This window comes from Anarhichas minor, unplaced genomic scaffold (assembly GCF_050575085.1).
Source record: "Anarhichas minor isolate MPS153535 unplaced genomic scaffold, ASM5057508v1 ptg000006l, whole genome shotgun sequence".
NCBI classification, from domain to species: Eukaryota; Metazoa; Chordata; class Actinopteri; order Perciformes; family Anarhichadidae; genus Anarhichas; species Anarhichas minor.
Genome location: NW_027466452.1, coordinates 237,501 through 256,964, shown reverse-complemented (window position 1 = coordinate 256,964; position 19,464 = coordinate 237,501). Strand labels below are relative to the sequence as shown.

The following is a 19,464-nucleotide window of genomic DNA, read 5'->3' as shown; positions in this document are numbered from 1 at the left end:
ATCACTTAAATAGGACCTGCCTGACAAAGTGAGGTAGACCAAAAGATCCTCAAAAGCTAGACATGCTGCGATCCAAAGAAATTCCGGAACAAATGAGAAACAAAGTAATTGAGATCTATCAGTCTGGAAAAGGTTACAAAGCCATTTCTAAAGCTTTGGGACTCCAGCGAACCACAGTGAGAGCCATTATCCACAAATGGCAAAAACATGGAACAGTGGTGAACCTTCCCAGGAGTGGCCGGCCGACCAAAATTACCCCAAGAGCGCAGCGACGACTCATCCAAGAGGTCACAAAAGACCCCAGAACAACATCCAAAGAACTGCAGGCCTCACTTGCCTCAATTAAGGTCAGTGTTCATGACTCCACCATAAGAAAGAGACTGGGCAAAAATGGCCTGCATGGCAGAGTTCCAAGATGAAAACCACTGCTGAGCAAAAAGAACATAAAGGCTCGTCTCAGTTTTGCCAGAAAACATCTTGATGATCCCCAAGACTTTTGGGAAAATACTCTGTGGACTGACGAGACAAAAGTTGAACTTTTTGGAAGGCGTATGTCCCATTACATCTGGCGTAAAAGTAACACGGCATTTCAGAAAAGGAACATCATACCAACAGTAAAATATGGTGGTGGTAGTGTGATGGTCTGGGGCTGTTTTGCTGCTTCAGGACCTGGAAGACTTGCTGTGGTAAATGGAACCATGAATTCTGCTGTCTACCAAAAAAACCTGAAGGAGAATGTCCGGCCATCTGTTCGTGACCTCAAGCTGAAGCGCACTTGGGTTCTGCAGCAGGACAATGATCCAAAACACACCAGCAAGTCCACCTCTGAATGGCTTAAGAAAAACAAAATGAAGACTTTGGAGTGGCCTAGTCAAAGTCCCGACCTGAATCCGATTGAGATGCTGTGGCATGACCTTAAAAAGGCGGTTCATGCTCGAAAACCCTCCAATGTGGCTGAATTACAACAATTCTGCAAAGATGAGTGGGCCAAAATTCCTCTACAGCGCTGTAAAAGACTCATTGCCAGTTATCGCAAACGCTTGATTGCAGTTGTTGCTGCTAAGGGTGGCCCAACCAGTTATTAGGTTTAGGGGGCAATCACTTTTTCACACAGGGCCATGTAGGTTTGGATTTTTTTTTCCCCTTAATAATAAAAACCTTCATTTAAAAACTGCATTTTGTGTTTACTTGTGTTATCTTTGTCTAATATTTAAATTTGTTTGATGATCTGAAACATTTAAGTGTGACAAACATGCAAAAAAATAAGAAATCAGGAAGGGGGCAAACACTTTTTCACACAACTGTATATATATATATATGATGATGCAGTTGAGTTGTATGGGAACATCATGTTGTACATCTTTGATGAGGATTGTTGAACACATGTGCAACAAAGAATCTAGAGAGAAGCTTTTTCTTGATTTGGACGGACTGACAGTCGAACTTCACTTTTACAGCTGATGGTAAATAAAGTCATTTCATAGGTTTGAGAAAGGGATGTGCTTGATTTGTTAGATTTGGCTTGGGCTTAGGTTAGGAAAATAGTCATACAAAATAAAAATAAAAATACAGACTGAACAGATCACACATCTTCATCATCTTCATCAAATACACACCAGACTGTGTTATTGTTCACCCTACAGGTTGCATCTATCCAGGTATCATAACTCTAACGCTGCACCACACAACATTTATTCTCAGATGTATGAAGCACACAGAAGACCATAACAATCTTCTGGATCACTTATTCATTCCCGTTCTTGTCAATGTGTTTCAGAGGCCTCAGAAGAACTTCCCAGCCCAGTTAAAGCACTGAAAACATAAGGAGAGTTGTTGTGTCTTACCTGCTGCTCCAGCGGTTGAAGTGGTGCGATGTCAACTGCTAACACTGGGCTCTGTTTCTGTTCTTATACCACTGTTGTTCTTCTCTCTTCTATTATTCCTGTCTTTCACCCTCTCGCTCCCTCTCTCTCTCTCTCTCACATCTCAGTGCCAGCGGGGGGCATATTGAGTGTGTGTGGGCAGCAGCCAATCAGAAAACAGCAGCTTTAGCGACATTTGCGACACACAAACGCTCAGCCTCACACTCTCACACTGACACACTTATTACAGGACGGATGCACGCATGCACAATATTCTCTCTCTCTCTCACACACACACACACACACACACACACACACACACACACACACACACAAACACACACAAGGGAAGCACATCTGTCATCTGCGACCGTCTTATCCAACCTTTCAGAGGATTAGTCTGCTGTTGTTGCTTTTTTTTTACTTAGAAACTCAACTTGATAACCTCCTAGACGCTTGCTTTCTCCCTGCGATCATCATTGAGATATTGTGTGTGTGATGTCTTTGCAGCGTAATGGTCCTTCTGTTCCATTGAAGGCGTGTAGAAGCTGTGATTTGTGATGTCACACTGATTTACATGTTATCTTGGGTTACGAATGTTATGTATTATACTGCTGTACAGTATAATGTGATGTCATGCGAGTGTAGTATTCTTATTCAGAACAGCAACACTGGACAACACAAGCCTCAGGATACTGGTCACATCATAATACAAGAAACAAACAAACAAATGATCGTACATGTCGTAGCATCATCAAACGAATGATCGTACATGTCGTAGCATCATCAAACGAATGATCGTACATGTCGTAGCATCATCAAATGAATGATCGTACATGTTGTAGCATCATCAAACGAATGATCGTACATGTCGTAGCATCATCAAATGAATGATTGTACATGTCGTAGCATCATCAAATGAATGATCGTACATGTCGTAGCATCATCAAACGAATGATCGTACATGTCGTAGCATCATCAAATGAATGATCGTACATGTCGTAGCATCATCAAACGAATGATCGTACATGTCGTAGCATCATCAAACGAATGATCGTACATGTCGTAGCATCATCAAATGAATGATTGTACATGTCGTAGCATCATCAAATGAATGATCGTACATGTCGTAGCATCATCAAACGAATGATCGTACATGTCGTAGCATCATCAAATGAATGATCGTACATGTCGTAGCATCATTAAATGAATGATCGTACATGTCGTAGCATCATCAAACGAATGATCGTACATGTCGTAGCATCATCAAATGAATGATCGTACATGTCGTAGCATCATCAAATGAATGATCGTACATGTCGTTAAATGAAATACATGGAATCATCATTCTTTGTGTTGTTTGTAGTATTGAAGAACTGACATTTGCATTTATTTTGCTAAGGGTGCTGGACAATCCGTGTGTTCATGTTTGTAAGTTACATGAGAAGGAGACTTGCGGTTCTTGTGTTGTGTAGCTGCTGTCTGGCTGTGACCGCCTGCTCCTGAGAGAACACTGACGTTACTGCTTTGTGAGAGATTTGATTGTCTGTATCCAAATAAGGTCTCCATTTATATCGACACATACTGGAACAGTATTCCACTGAATTCATTTAAATCTAGGGGGCGCTATCATGAAATCAAGATTTAAAAATACAAATGTTCCCCTTTTTGCTTTCTGATCATTCTCTCAAAGGAGAACAAGATAAGTGAGCTGATATGTTGCTGAGGCATACAAAACTTAATAAATGTATCTGTCAGTTAGCAAAAATGTTTATACTATAACAGTAAAATGTCCAGTAACAAAGTTTTTCATTTGTTTTCCACAAAAATATCCAGTTAGAATATTGTATACAATATCAGTTTGTAGTGACAGCATTTCACTGTCCATGGATCCCCGATCCACTAGTCACATGTCCATGTGTCCTTGAGCAAGACACCGTAGCTGTGCGCTGTGATAGAATCTGAATCGTAAGTCTCTTTGGATAAAAGCGTCTGCTAAGTGACTGTAGTGTGTTTACTTACTTTTCTTGACCCCGATCTTTCCCTAACTGTCACCAAGGTGTTTCTGATGGCGACGTCTAGCCGCAGACAGGACTCAGGACGTGAACCCTGGTCTCTGTAAGGCCAGCACCTCCCTGTGACTCTGGTGTGGAGCATAAATAAAAAATCCAATCAGCGATTTCATTTGTCACCACAACATAATTGAGAAAACAATTTAGTAATAAACACAAATTATTTGTAGAAGACAGGGTAGTTAAGCACATTCCTTGATTAGTAATCCAGCCTTTTGCTCGTTTTGCCATTCTGAGACTCATCCGAGGACCACAAGGGGAGTGTTTGCCTTGAGGGTGGTGCTAGAAAGGGTCTGTGCACTGTGGAGCTTAGAGAGCTTATTTTTAATTGTAATCTGAATTTAAATAAAACATTTTACAGGGCTGACATTTCAAAATTCCACATCTGAATGTTCTGAAAGTGTCTTAGTGACACGTTGAGGTGGTCTGCTATCCATCCCAAGTCAAAAAACAAAGATGTTCATGTGAGCACTGACAGCCGCATGAAGGTACCTGGTACATGGTATGGTGGAGAGAAACCATATCAGGTATTCCACAGTTCTGTGCCCAGGAGTGATCCTAGAGAAAGACGATGCCGGTTCATGACGGTTCATTGGCATCATTCTGTATGAGCTCCTGGTGGACTCAACACCGTTTTCTCTGGACACGCATTAGAGGACTCTTCTCAGCACATGCAACCTTTTTATACAATGAATCCTTCTGTATTTTAAAGATGTTAAAAATGTACATACTCCTACTTTGTGGTTGTAGCTCTCATCGATATTAATCTTATATAAAGTCCTTCTAACAAATGAAAGGAGTTCTGTCCCATTGGTGCTGTAGAGACTTGATCAGATCACTTCACCCTTCTCCTGAGAAAGAACTGCTGACATACATTGTAGTGGCAGCTTTACTAATAATGGAGACATGAATACATACAGTATGACACACAGATGAACTGCATAGACCTGAGCATTGATATAATGTCACCACTGTAACTTGGTTCAAGGTGTGTGTGTGCAAACAGACCGTCATGCTTGTCCAACACTAAAGTGACTGGAGGCCTGTGGGCTCACTGGAGTCAAATGAATGAACTGCTTTAACAAAAATATCTCTGCTAATGAAAATATGCATTATACACAAACGTGGTACCACATGTATTTATAAAAGTAATGCCATTCTCTGACGGCAGTAATGATGTAATAAAACAGAGCGATACATTCTGAATAATATTCTTGCATTAACATCCCCGTGTTGCTTTCTGATGTTGACAAATGAATAAGGAAGAGCAGGTTGTACTCTTCTGAATAATATATATATATATATATATATATATATATATATATACATATACATATACAGTATATACATGTATATGTATATATATGGCCTACAGTAAAATTAATTGAATTTGTTCCCATTTAATCTGAACTCAAAATGAAATGAGTTACAGTACATGGTGCCACATGAACTGGAGCAGAACCACACTGCTTCGTCTTCATCCCTCCTCGACAGCATCAGGGTGTCGGTCCGTCTGTTCCTACGTTGCCACCATACTCCATTAACCCTTTGATGGGTTTGCTCAAATTTGGCACAAAGTCCACTTGAACTGATGAACTGATAAGAATGTTGGTGGTCAGCAGCATATGTATTTGTTCACAGTATTGTCCTTTTATGTTCTGTAAATCAATAACATCTGTTGCTGCCTTTGTATATGTAGGATGCATGAATTGGTGAATATTTATTATAAAAATAAATGAAATGAATGAATTGTTCTGACATAAAATAAAGGATGTATCCAATATAATGAATATCCACTGTGCAGACAAAAAGGTAGAATACTAGCTTTCTTTATTTGAATGACTCAGCTGTATTCAGTTACCAAGACAACGCTGATTGTTTACTTCAAGTACATGAGAATCAGAACAAAAGATAAAAGCGTTGCAAAGCCTCTGCTGCAGGCTATTGTGCTGATTAAAGACTTTTCTTTTATGATTTATTCAATAAGGGCATATAAGTGCTATTATTAAACATTCATAATAAAATAGAATATGTTTTTATATAAAATATGATTGTTGAATATTAACGTTAAGTTCCTCATACTTTCTGTTATCAACATGGAGTTATACAGTCATTCCAAGCCTCGCATAAAAAGTCACTTTTAAAATGATCATGGTCTTGAAATTGAGTTTCTTTTCCATTAAAATGTCAGATTTCAGCAACAGCAGACAGCAGGGCCACGAGCAGACCAGAGCTGCCCAGAGCCAAGGCAGTCAGGATGAGAGACTTTATGAGGAACTCCTGGAACAAAAAGTTAAAAACATTAGATGTCTCTCACTTCAGTCAGTCCATAGTGTTCTCACTGTATTTAACCAGGATAGGTCCCATTGAGATCAAAAGGTCACACGGGTCTTTCAATCGTGGAGTTTTCAAACATTCTGCATCGGTTAGCGATATAAACTGTGTGGATTATGTCATACACCTATTCTCAAGCCCTTTAATAATGTACCGGTAGTCTTTGTAGCGTTTTAAAATCAGTATCATTTCATCTGTTTTGGTCTCCTGAGAAAAAGAAAAGCTCCACAATGTTGGCGAGCTAGTCTCTGACTGAGTCTGTGTGGTGCTGGGCAGGTAGTATGCAGGGGGTTTAATAAGGGCGGGAACAAAACACAATACTCTGATAAGCTTAGTCGTGTTGCTGGTATTCTCTGTGGGTGTGTCACTTTGAGCAGCACCATAGTCATGTGATCCATCGTTAATAGAACTAATTGATTGTAGCCACTTAAATCTAATACAAAGAACTTTCATTTTGTGTTGATTGAGGCAGTCCCTGTGGAGAAAAGTAGACTTTCTTTAGAGAGCCTTTCATTTTACTGCAGCATGACGGTCTGCCCCATGCAGTCCTGGTTCCGGTTTTCCCGTGCCTCCCTTCCCTCCAGTGGGCCCAGCAATACGGCCTGGGTCTCCAGCAGTGTGGTGTCGATGTTGGCGCTCACTGGGGACAGGCCGAGCAGCGAGGCAAAGGTCTGCTCCTGGCCAGAGGAGGAGCCTCTGCTGCGGTTGAGGAGGCTCCGCTGGAGTCTGAGCTGAAGGTGTGTTTTGGTGAACGTGCGTGCTGTAAATCATTTTGTGTGATTTCACGGGGAATCCAACCCGATAAAAGGCATTAAGATTAGCCAATATTCTTGCTGATGAGCTCATTTGCAGAGGTCATTTGGAGGCAGCGGTTTTTAATTGAGACTCTTTCATAACCAGTTAAAAGTTCCTTTTAGTAACTTTAACATCAATAGGTGAAATCTTAGCACAGAGACTGAAAACGGGGTAACAGCTAGCATGGATTAAAGTTAACAAATGTATGACTACCAGCATTGTACCAGAAGAATAGCCTAAAGCCTAATTAGACCTATAACAGGAAAGGTATGGTGAACCAAAAATCACTCAACACTTAATGACGATGTGTCAGTAAGCAATGACACTGATCCAGTTTGAGAATACCAGCGAACACAAATGGAGACTCATACCTACCCAGTGACTATGCTCTGATTGGTCAGAGAGGATGGCTTGTTGGTCATCTGACCCCGATACTGTTGATCAAACAAACAAAAGTTAAAGTAGCATGCAGGTATATGGGGAATCACTCAGCAGCGTCCTCAATACTCAGTCATGAAGAAGCATCATAATGCATCAGAGTACAAGTCAAGCAGTAAATTCCTTGTATAAGCCTAACATGAAATCAACTTCAATCAAGTTTTCATACTTTTTTTGCTGTAAAGGTGCTTGTGCATCAGGAGGAGGAACCTAAATGAGGCCAGCCATGTCACATAGCCAATCAGAACATGTGTTGCCCATGGCTGGGGAAGGAGCAGCGATGATTGACGCGTCCCCAGGAACATGGCTGCCACTGCAGTCACATAGAGGACATGATGTTACTTTGATCAGCCAGATAGGCTGTTTATTTTAAATGTTCAGAACATTTTCAGAAATAAATTGAATGCACACCAACCTGCCATGATCTCAGTCACAGACCCAACCCCCCAGTGGGCCCAGTTAAAGAGATATCTCCTGGACAGAGATACAAATATATTCCATATATTGATATACTGTAATAACAATATCATTAAAGGGCGGGTCCATTATCTCTTTCTTTATTTGTTGAGGTTTGTGTATCATTCTGCAGCGTTCCAGTGGTGTTCCTTGTATATTCAAATTCAAATTTAGTTTGAAGTACATTTTAGTGTCAAAATGCTATTTCCCATCTAAAACATTTTCCCACAGGATCTGACGTAGGTTTCTGCATGATGACTTTCCACATATATATATTACATACAGTATATCCTGATCCATCTTACCTACAGTAACTTAGATGGTGGTTGGCAAGCTCCCAGTTCGGAGAAGCTGTCACACTGGCATTGAAGCTCATTTTTAGGCATTGAATGTGTTGCTGTGAACGCCACGTTAGTTCGAATCCGAAAGTCATGCAGTAATACAATCAAACTAACCGATTGAGGCAGCGGTGGACAACTCTCGTGTTCTGTGAGGCAAAATCAAGTTTTTTGTTCATGGAATCTGGTGGCTGGTGTATAGATGGATATAACAGCTTCAGTTCCCTGTTGGAAGGGGCTGCCTGATGGCTGCCTGATGGCTGCCTGATGGCTAGCAGTGAAAAATATTCAGAGCGTACACGTCAACTGGGACTTCCTTTGGGTGGCAACATTTTTTTTTTCGGCTGTTCCACAGCCGCTTTACCTCGCCATCAGACCCTTTCCGACAGGAAACTGAAGCTGTTATATCACTCCCTAAATAACTGATTTTGTCAATTCCATTGATCATTTTACCTCGTAGAACACAAAAGTATACTTATGAAGTATACATACATCCCCACTTCCGAACTCACCCTTTCAGTTCTTGCTAACGACTAAGTGAGCATTCCTATTTGAAATCTCCCAGAGAAGAATGCAGATGGACCTACCCTTTAGATACCAATGCAAATACATCTCACAGTTACACATTCAATCAATCTGAGAACAACAAAAGCACATCATTGACTGCATTCAAACATAGTATATGTAATCACAGAGAGCAGAAGTTTAACCCGCTGAAATGTTTTCTGTGATGCACAGTTGTGTGTTTACTGACAACCCTCATGATTCTAACATGAGGAACAAGAAATCCAAACATTGATTTTATTGATGTAGATTTCTTTTCACCTTCTTTAACCTTCTTCAGCAAGTCTCTGAACATGAAAAGAATATATTATTTTTTGTATTTTGATGTTTTTTGGAGGATTTTGTGAAATAATTGCTTCGAGCTTAAAATATCACCACCTTCTTTTTTAACAAAGTCCACAGATTATTAGGCCTTGATGATGAATTTATATACAAATATGTATATCTGTTAACTGTTATCTGTAACTGTTTGGCACAGCACAATACAAAGCAAAGGAATTTGACCAGCAAAATCCCAGTAGATCAGCAATTCTGGATATTCTTAAACCAGCCCGTCTGGCACCAACAACCAAGCAATGTTCAAAGTCACTTCAATCACCTTTCTTCCCCATCCTGATGCTTGGTTTGAACTTCAGTAGATTGTCCTGACCATGTCTACATGCCTAAACGCATTAAGTTGATTAGCCAATTGGATATTTGCCTTAATGAGCAGTTGAAGAGGTGTACTAATAAAGAAGACTGTACATCATCTGCTAACCCCAACCCTTTACAGTATACAGCTAACCCCTAACCTTAACTCTAAAACCCATCAATAAATATACAGTATAGATGGTATGTTGCATATATGGTCAGGAATGGCAGGAATTCTGTGGGCATCAGAGGGGTGTGGTGTGAAGAGGCAGACAGGATTCAGATCACCTCGGACACTGAGGAAACATTGCACCCTCTTCTGAATGTAAACGTAGAAGGTGTTTCATTACCTGTGTGAGTCAGGTGATGGTCTGATTACAGCCATTGTTGGTTGAATCAAAGATAATGCTAGAACACAGCAGCCCAGGTATGGATGGACACCAGCATGCTGCACAATCACACACACAAACACACACACACTAGAGTTGTGCATTAATTGATAACTGATGCAACACCCCTCTCTGCTGGTGGTGTATGAATATTACAGCAGTACAGTCGAAATGTAAAACAATATATGTTTTGCAGTGTGTGTGTTTGTACTGTACCTTGCTCCAACCTTTTCTGTAGAAAAATGGGAGGCAAAAGGCTACAATGGTCAGAGTCACAGTTAGCACCATTAGGCCTCGATGTACCTACACACACACACACACACACACACACACACACACACACACACACACACACACACACACACACACACACAGCATAGTAGTATTCAACATCATGGTATTTCCATTTATTTCACTTCATTTTTTGCTTAGATTTTGTGTGTGTGTGTGTGTGTGTGTGTGTGTGTGCGCGCATAAAATCTACCTGGAACCAGATTTTCTGGCCGAGCAGAGTTTGATTTGGCCAATCAGGTTTGTAGAAGCTGGCGATGATGGTACCAACGCTTCCTGTTAGCATCCAGGCTAACAGCATCAGTGCTCCTAGAGGAGTGAAGCTAATTCAGCTAAACGCTCTTCCCAAACCTAACACTAAATGTTACACTAGAGATAGTTTAATACTACCCTGCTACATCATCAGAAACTATAGCATTTCCTCCTTCTGACCAAAATCAGCTGGTAGACTGACATCCTTATTCAATAATCTTGTGTTTTCATCATTGTTTGTGTATAAAGAATACTGATGATGATTTTACATATTCTACATATGTCGTAGGTAACTCATAGAGTCTAGATAACACATCCTTTGGCTAATATGACTCCACCAGAAACTCTCAGTGACCTGAATATAAAAATGAAGTACTCAACAAACCATGCATTTTCATCATGATGGGTCCGCGGGAGCCTCGTAGGACCTCAGGGGGTCCAGTGATGTGTTTCCTGTGGGTTGAGATTAATGGCTGGTGACTATGTTTCCATACTTTACCTAGAGGAGAGATCCAAGAACATGTAATTACTGTATGTCAGCACAAAATCTGCACTACAGTGGGACATACATGTTTTCAGTGTAACTGTTTAACGATCATTCTAGGAATCCCAAATCTTTTGAAGTTGGATTAAGCTTTGAACAAACAGCAATGAAAATGAATCCATCAAATGTGTCAAAATATGGGACACACAAGAGCTACTTATGCTTAAACTCAGACTGCAGCATTTTCATAACATTTCTCTTTGGATTAAAGCTCAAAACTGCAAGTTAGTAAAAACAAGAATGCATTTGTGTCATGCATCCATAAATCACTTCAGTCTTGAAAGGCCAATTAACCATTAACCAGAGTGTAGGAAAAAGCCAACGGGGAATAAACCTGTACTTTATGTGCTCATCATTGATAACGACATCCTGTTGATGCTGATCAAACTTCCATCCGTGTGATGTTATAAACCTTGATAAGAACTTGAATTGGCCTCCAAGACACAGGGTGACTGCCAGGGTCAATGAGTTCTGTTTCCTGCATAGGTGTGTGCAGACTCTTTTACCATACTGAGCATGTCCGCTGGTGAGAAACAGAAAGTAGTCATGGTCCAGATCATAGCGGGCTGGTTCCTGGTTGACCAGTTTGACTGGTCTGCTCAACTTGCACTGAATCGCTCCATCTGCCAGCCGCCAGGACACCGAGGACAGACCAACCTACCAACACACACACAGAAAGAAGGACAACAACCATTTTGACCTAAGATCCAATACAATGTCAGGGAAGAAGATTTGGGGAAATACTTTTATTTGCTTTCTTTGTGAGAAGATGGATGTCAATCGCCTGTCTGTGCCTCAGGTACGGATGGTGTGGTTAGCCTAGCTTAGCATGCAGAATCATTTGTCACCTGTGACTGGTCCTCAGGGTGGGTTCTTCCACTGACGAAGGCAGCACTAACTGATACTCTATCCCCATCTTTAACACACATATACACGTCGTCGTTGCCCTACACTCACACACACACACACACACACACACACACACACACACACACACACACACAAAAACAAGCATAAACACAAATACATCCAGTATACACTTACATATCCAGGTTAATATAGGTGCAACATTTTGGTAAATGTGTGATAACAGAAAGTTGTTCTTCTCAGAAATCATGCTGCACACAAAGGAGTGATTCTTGATCAAAGCTGCAGATATTCTTCTGATTATACTGAAGATCAAACTGGTCTGTATTAGGTGCAGAACGTTGCAATACACTGAGGGACTAGCTTACCATCCATGTGTCCCAGGACAGTGCAAAGGCAATGTATCCCTCCGTCGGGCCACTCAGCTCAAATATCACAGACTGCAGAGAAAAGAAACGAAGATTCAATGGGTGGCACTAATATCCTTTATTACTATGTTATTTGTATCATTTCAGATAGCCCAGTCTAGCTCTGAACAATGTCAGGCATTAAACAAGACAGTAAGAGTAAGAGAGCAGTTTTACATTTTGTTGTCTACTCAAGCCTTTTTAATGAATGCGGATTGCATTAGGGGCCTTAAACTTGCACTCTTTCTAATCTCCTCTGGTTGCAAATAGAAGTATAGAAGTCTACAAGAAGATGACAGTACTTCTCACTTGGGTAAACATGAGTTTACTATCTAAGTCTTCTTCAACACAGCATGATGTTCATTTACAGTAAAAGAGATTAAAATAGATGACAAAGTAGGGTATGCTGTATGGTGTGGCTACCTTGTGATTGATCGGTCACTATAGCGTTGTCCTGTCTGGGACCGGTCCGTGTTTTCATCTTACAACTTTAACCCTTTTACAGTATGTTTTCAGTTCATGAAAGTTAATTGTAACATTTTGGTCGCTTAAATAATGTCATATCAGCGTTTGGGTGTTGTCAGTGTGTTAAATACCGGGTGGCAATAGAGGGCTCCATCTCCCCAATCCATGTTTTTTTCCCTTCCTTGAGTAGCTGCCTTTTGATGGTGTCACAGTTCAGCTCCACACCCTCCTCACTCTACTTGTCAGTCACTCCCTCCTCATCAGTCTAAACTCCCTTCACCTGTTCACTCACCTGCCTCTGATCAGTAATCAAGCCCCTCTATAGACTCCTGCCTCCCAGACACATTTGCCAGATTGTTCTTCGGTTTTCCATGCCAGACTCTCCAGCACGCTCTCACAGACTGATCTCCTGTTACCGACCCTGCCTGCCCCTGTTCCGTCTTGCCTGACTCCCGGTAAACCCACCAGCCTTCTGATCCTGACCCAGTTTAAACTCTGTCTGCTGTTATCGAAGTTTGTACTAAAAGGTCAAAGATCCCTGGAATCCTGTGTGTTGCATTTGGGTCCATATACAACCCATTACAGTACAATCTTGCCAGTCATGGACCCAGCACACACCCCTGCACCAGTGAGCTGTTTTGAGAGAATCGAGGGGGCTCTCCAGCAGCATGAGGCACTGATGACCAACATCGCCGCTGAGACACGTCAGTCAGCAGCAGCCCAGGAGCAGGCTATGGCTGCATTAGCCGCTCAGGTCCAACAACTAACAGCAGCCCTGACCCAGCATGTAGACTTAGCTTCGCCTCCTGTCCTTCCGACGCCTGCTCCAGCACACGAGCCCCGTGTGGGAACCCCAGAGCGCTATGCTGGAGAACCTGAGGGCTGCAACCCATTTGTCACCAACTGCTCCATCTTGTTTTCCCTGCAGCCCTACACGTTTGCCTCGGAGGAAGCTAAAGTAGCCTTCACCATCAACCACCTGACAGGCAGAGCACGACTCTGGGGCACTGCTGAATGGGAGAGGCGCACGCCAGCCTGCTCTTCATTCCTGGCTTTTTCTGCGGAGCTATGCAAGGTGTTTACCCGCCTGACTGGCGGGCTGTGCATTTGATACCTGGGCCTTCTGTGCTGTCCTACTGAGCTACGGTTATTTGTTTCTAGGGATTGTCTGCTAGCTAGCTTTCTGTTTGACAAAAGTCACGCTGGCCCACTGACCAATCACGGCGCACCTTAATGCTGCGCTGCACGTTAATGCAGATGTACTTAGCAGGCTACCTCAGTGCTACTGGCACATCAAAGAATACGCCCAACATGTCAAACTAAAGATCTGATTGGTTGAACACTATGACAATCAACAATATCGTCCCCATTCACTTAAAGTGCAAAGGGATTCACGTGTGAGTCTGAAGGCCTCGGGCCTCTGTTCTTACCTAGAGACACAGAGGTGAAATCTGATTGGATAAAAGCTCTACTTAAAACAAGCTGCACTGGAAGCAGAGCAACTGAGGAAGACAGTAGCTGTGCAATGAGAAAATAAGATAATGGGAGAAATATTTGTATTAATTATAATACATGTAGTGTATTTAAGAAAAAATATTAAATTATAAAATAGCTATAACTTTGTGATTGTGTTTAGGCCAGCAGAGAAGGCCTTGCAGGCCCTGACGGCCCACCACTGGTGCGCATATTCATGTAACGTTATCTGCACTCTGCAGTTAATGTATTTGAAGGTGTTGAGCTTCATTTTTACACAAACAAATAATAACTGTAGCTGTGGCGTCATAATGAGGTTAGGTGGTTCAACTGCAGGACAGCAGTGAAGGCTCAGGTATAAAATGCACCACTGGAATCCACTGATGTTAAAATGCTTCATGTAGCACCTGTAATTGCATTCATTGTACCAGTAAATGAAAGTGTTCAAAGTCAAACCGTTTTGTCTGGTCCCTCGGTAGTCATGGACAGGAAGAAGCAGTGGGACTCTTCTTTTGGATCACAGCCTGGAGGATCCAGCAGGCAGGATTTTGATTGGCCACATCCATCAGAAGTAAACTAAGAGTGTAAGATAGGGAGACGGAGTTATTAGTCTAAATTTGTTTCACTCGGTTCACATTAAAGTTTATAACACTCACAGGCCCAGGCAGGATGGTGGGTGTGGTAGTAGGTTGTACTGGAGGAGGTGTGTCTGACTGAGGCGGGTGGGGAGTAACACCATGCTGATAGATGACTGGTCCAGGCAGCTTCACCCAAAATACATTGTAGTGGGCAACTACACTCACACTGGAAAAATACACATACACAGGTATTGTGACATATTCTGTCATAGAGTAAATACAGACCTTTAAAATATCATCACATAGTCATAAAACAAAATTATTTAAATTAGCATATGTCTCACTCAAAACCCGTCAAATACCGACACTTGGAGCTAAGCTTCAAACTATGATGCTCGTCTAGATACCCCTCTAGCGTCAGTTTTGGACGTGGCAGGGACTGCTTGTCATTTTCCACTGGCTATATGCATAGTGTCTTTTCAAAATACTTACAAATAATATTCATCAAATTCCAATACGCATATTGATGCTCTCCAGAGGACAAACCCTGTACTATTTAGACACTATGTCTGCGACAAAGGGTTCATTGCTGTGGACCAACACAGCAAATCAAACACAGGTGTTACTGATAAGATGGACAACAACAAAACATTGTGAGAGATATTCCAATGGTTTAGAAGAGCATACTGTACAAATTCACATCAGTATGTCTTCTTTATGAATTCTATGCTGCTACGAAGTGTAACCACTGGAACTAATGCATAGAAAACAAGCTAACTAACGGTGATTCTTTAATAACTTGTTTGTCTTTTGTAGTGTAACAGTAGTGTGCAGTACTGCATAAAAATATGTACCTTGATAGGAAAATAATACTATTTTCCTATCAAGGTACATATTTTTATGCTACTGTATTTGTTATACAGTTTTTACTGTGACTTGTTGCCAAGTGCAACACATATAGACACCCAACTCAAATACCTACGCTTGGTCAGTGGCCCTATGTTTAACAATGACGCTCTACGTACCCCTCTCGAGTCAGTTTTGGATGTCAGTTGTTGCTTGTTACATGCATGTCCTTTCTAAATAAACTTCCAATGTAGGTTTACTTTTTTTTTAAAAACATTTTTAGGTTTACTTACGCAGCAAAACTACTTGTTTTGGCTTAAGAGAAGAACGTGGTTTGGTTTGAAAAAAAAAAGGATGTTTCTTCAGTAAAGTAATTATGTCTGTTACGTAAATGTCATTAGCAAAGTATGAAAGTTGCGTAACAAAACTATGGTAAAATCAGTCAACGTGAAGCTAGTTTCACACGGGACATGAACAACAGTGTACTCTTACCGTCTAATACTGATGCAGATAGGTTTACATTGGAGTTAGCTGAAAGCCAAGTTTATCTCATACAGATGCTAAAAGGTGGCTCTATGCATCTGTTTCAAGACACCGAATGCCACTGAACAATCATTGGTATTTGACAAGTTGACAGTACAAACGATTGTGCCTGCTTTAAGTCAACCGTTCAGTTTCTATCCAGACAGAAAAAGTAAGCACAGAAATGGATGTAAGCCACCTGTCCATCATTCCTCCAGCCAACACAATGCAGAGTCAAGGGGTTGCTTAGCGAGCCACTTGAATTGGCTGAGCTCAGTTACATTAGCTAATGTTGCTAATAACATGTACTGCTGTGTAACTGAGATGGCTGAGTCAGTTTTCTAACTTTCTGACTCTGTTGAGCTAATGGAACACTATTTTTTAGTGTATCAAAATATGCCGTAATCATTATTTCTGACCACAGTGGCCACTGCTCAGAAAAAGTTTCATAAACTGACTTTGAATGAGCATTTAGAAAGAAATACACTCACAAAAACTGAATCTGTCTGGGAGCATCTGCAGGAGCATTCCATACGACACACACCTCTGTCTGTCTGGCATCACTCGTATGGCTCACTGCTGAACCCTGGACACACACACAAAGCTTTTTTTATTTCATTTTTCATAATGTTTTAGGTAATAATGTTATTTGAGTGTTCCCTTTTGGGGTTTTGTGATTTTAAGAAAAAACATGTGTCTTTATGTGCATGTTTACGTCTGCACACCTGGTGCTCATTACAGGTGAGCAGCTGTGTCTTGTTCCTGTTGGTCAGGGTGAAGGTGCCAACTGTGCCCTGATTGGCTGCATCCCTGGCCTGAAGCAGAAAGCCCTCAAAATACGATGTTCCGGAGAGGATGACTGGAAAAGAGTGTTTCAAAAATGTAAGAATTGAAAGAAAATAATATCAACATTATCAATCATGTTTATTCATTTGGTTCTAGACCAGAGGTAGCCAACACGTGCCCGCGGGCACCCTGTCGCCCGCAGGGACCATGTGAGTCGCCCGCAAGGCATGTTCTAAAAATAGCACTAGTCACCATGGAGCTCCATCTAAAAATTTTAGTTGCTGTTCATTTTTAATCGAAAACGCTTGCATTAGTGTAGATTTTAAAATGACAATATTTCTTGTCATAAGGGAGTTGGGTACCCGGAGGCGCACGGCGGACAGCCAGGACGAGGCCGCGGCGCTTCCCGTTGGCGCCAGACGCGCGCCGCAAGCGCACCCCGTCATCAGGTCCGTAAATCCTCGGAACAGGCCGCGGGGCAACAACTCAGGGGTAGAGGCGAGGCAACGCAATCCGACCGAAAAGGCCCAGACTAGAGGTTTGAACGCGGGCGCCCGAAGACGCTCGCGCGCATCGGAGGGTTGGATCCCCCACTCGGCTATAGACGAGACTTTGGTTTCTTCGTGGAGAAAAAGGTACCATTAGAAAAGCTGGTGTCGGTGATAACAAACGGGGCTCCCGCGATGACGGGCCGGCATGCAGGCTTCATTGCGCAATGCAAAGGTGACCCAGACTTCGCAAAATGTCTACATTACCACTGCATCATTCACCAGCAGGCGCTATGTGCAAAAGTAACCGGCTTTGATCATGTGATGATACAAAAATATCAGAGATGTGATACCTCTGACTTTCAAATGTTGAAACAGATTAACAGAAATAAAAGTTGCATGTTTAAATATGTATGTGTAGCTATACCATCATTGTTGTGGAAATCATTCTTAATAATTATTGTGAGGAATAATTAACTGACATGTGATCAAACAGTCTCTTCACATATATTATTATTATTAAAAGGTGATCTGTGCAACTTTGTTATTCAGGAAGTTTGTATCAACTACTCGGTACCCTTGAAGTAGCTCTCAGTTTAAAAAAGGTTGGTGACCCCTGCTCTAGACTAATACGTTACTAAGTCTGTACTAAGACCTGTATTTTGACCAGGTTAAAGGGAGTCTCAAATCTAATTTGTTGAAATTGCAAATGACTGCTCACTGGCTTCTTGGTTTTGGAGTACTGCATATTATGGGAGTGACTTTATGGGTTCTGTTTCGGGAGCACATTTTTCACATTAGAGCCTTTATCACAGCACTGGGTTCCATCGATATGTCTAAACTGGCAGTGTTGGGTTCAACCATTTCCACAAACCTTGATGACTGACTTATTACATTCCTTGGTTACCTTTGATCCGTTCTCTGGGACTGAACGTGGTGGTGTTGGTGTCTAGGCGGTAGGGGCTGTGAGCGGTTTGACCAGGGACACCATGGTGGGGTTCCATGCTGCCACAGACTTTGGTGACCTTGCCGTTGGCATAGCAGCCTGCTGGCACCCAATAACACACCGAGACGGAGATAAAGAGAAGGCCACACAAGCCCAAAGGAGACATCTACAAGTTAAAGTATCAGCTGCTAGACGGTGGCCACGATTTCTGAAATGAAAAAGAAATCACACAATCCAGCAAAGAAGGAATTCAGCATGACCACAAGCTATGTCTCTGGACTTGTAAACTCGTTGAGATTGTTTTGTTCCTTTTCATTGTCGTTTTGCTTGTCTGAGTAGTTGTGTTGTATCTGTTTGTAGCTGTTTAGTGGTCTCTTTTTGGTCATTTTAGGTGTCTTTGTAGTTGCTTTGTGTCTCTGTACACATCTCAGCATCTCAGCTCTTGTGGCCTCAGTGTTTCAAGTCTCAGTGACTCTACACATCTTTCAGGAGACATCCAGGAAGAACAGCAGACATTTAAACACTAAGTAGAAAGATTTCCATTCTAATACAATCACTGCAAACTTGTTTTAATGATGGCCTTTGTGACTAAAGGTTCTTGCTAAGCAAGCCTCATGTACTACAGGAAATGGTCTTCTTCTACGGAGAACTCTTTAACCAAAGAGAGTAATAAGGTTGTTGTACTCACCACTCGTCCTGCTGCAGTAGAAGGGAAATAGTCCAAGCTTGGCAGTATGTATATGTGAGTACAATATCATGTCCTCTGTCCCAGTGCTGTGTGTGTGTGTGTGTGTGTGTGTGTGTGTGTGTGTGTGTGTGTGTGTGTGTGTGTGTGTGTGTGTGTGTGTGTGTGTGTGTGTGTGTGTGTGCCTATTATTGCAGCAGTTTTACAACCTGATGGCTGAACTATTGGAACATCCTGATATGACTTTTCACTCCGGGGCAGGTTTCATTACCTTGTCAGGTGTACTTTCCATTCACAGCTATTGCTGTTCATCTATATGAGAAGAATTTATGTGAAACTATAATATATATACAGTATATAAATGGTCTGCTTGCATCAATTTAAATTAAATTAAATTAAATTAATTAATTAATTTGCTTGCTCAATTAATTATTGA

At 41.6% G+C, this 19,464-nt stretch overlaps 1 protein-coding gene across 1 annotated transcript; it reads right to left on the bottom strand.

The window, feature by feature from the left end:
* Positions 1-5,817: 5,817 nt before the first annotated feature.
* On the bottom strand, positions 5,818-18,540 carry frrs1a (ferric-chelate reductase 1a). The gene is made up of 16 exons (XM_076077902.1): positions 18,305-18,540; positions 16,849-16,982; positions 16,615-16,709; positions 14,834-14,981; positions 14,634-14,753; positions 12,201-12,272; positions 11,814-11,912; positions 11,472-11,622; positions 10,807-10,920; positions 10,363-10,478; positions 10,095-10,181; positions 9,840-9,937; positions 7,917-7,975; positions 7,671-7,814; positions 7,439-7,497; positions 5,818-6,214 (listed from the first exon to the last, which is right to left on the bottom strand). The coding sequence occupies exons 1-16, from the start codon at positions 18,507-18,509 to the stop codon at positions 6,122-6,124; spliced, it is 1,794 nt and encodes a 597-aa protein (XP_075934017.1). The 5' UTR covers positions 18,510-18,540; the 3' UTR covers positions 5,818-6,121.
* Positions 18,541-19,464: the final 924 nt, after the last annotated feature.

Excerpts from the sequence above, each read along its gene's own strand:
- frrs1a (XM_076077902.1), bottom strand. The coding sequence starts at position 18,509 with ATGTCTCCTTTGGGCTTGTGTGGCCTTCTCTTTATCTCCGTCTCGGTG. Across the intron at positions 10,921-11,471 it reads CAGCGGACATGCTCAGTATG|GTAAAGTATGGAAACATAGT; the intron begins GTAAAAGAGTCT and ends TCTCTCCTCTAG. Across the intron at positions 6,215-7,438 it reads AATCAGAGCATAGTCACTGG|GAGTTCCTCATAAAGTCTCT; the intron begins GTAGGTATGAGT and ends TTTTTGTTCCAG.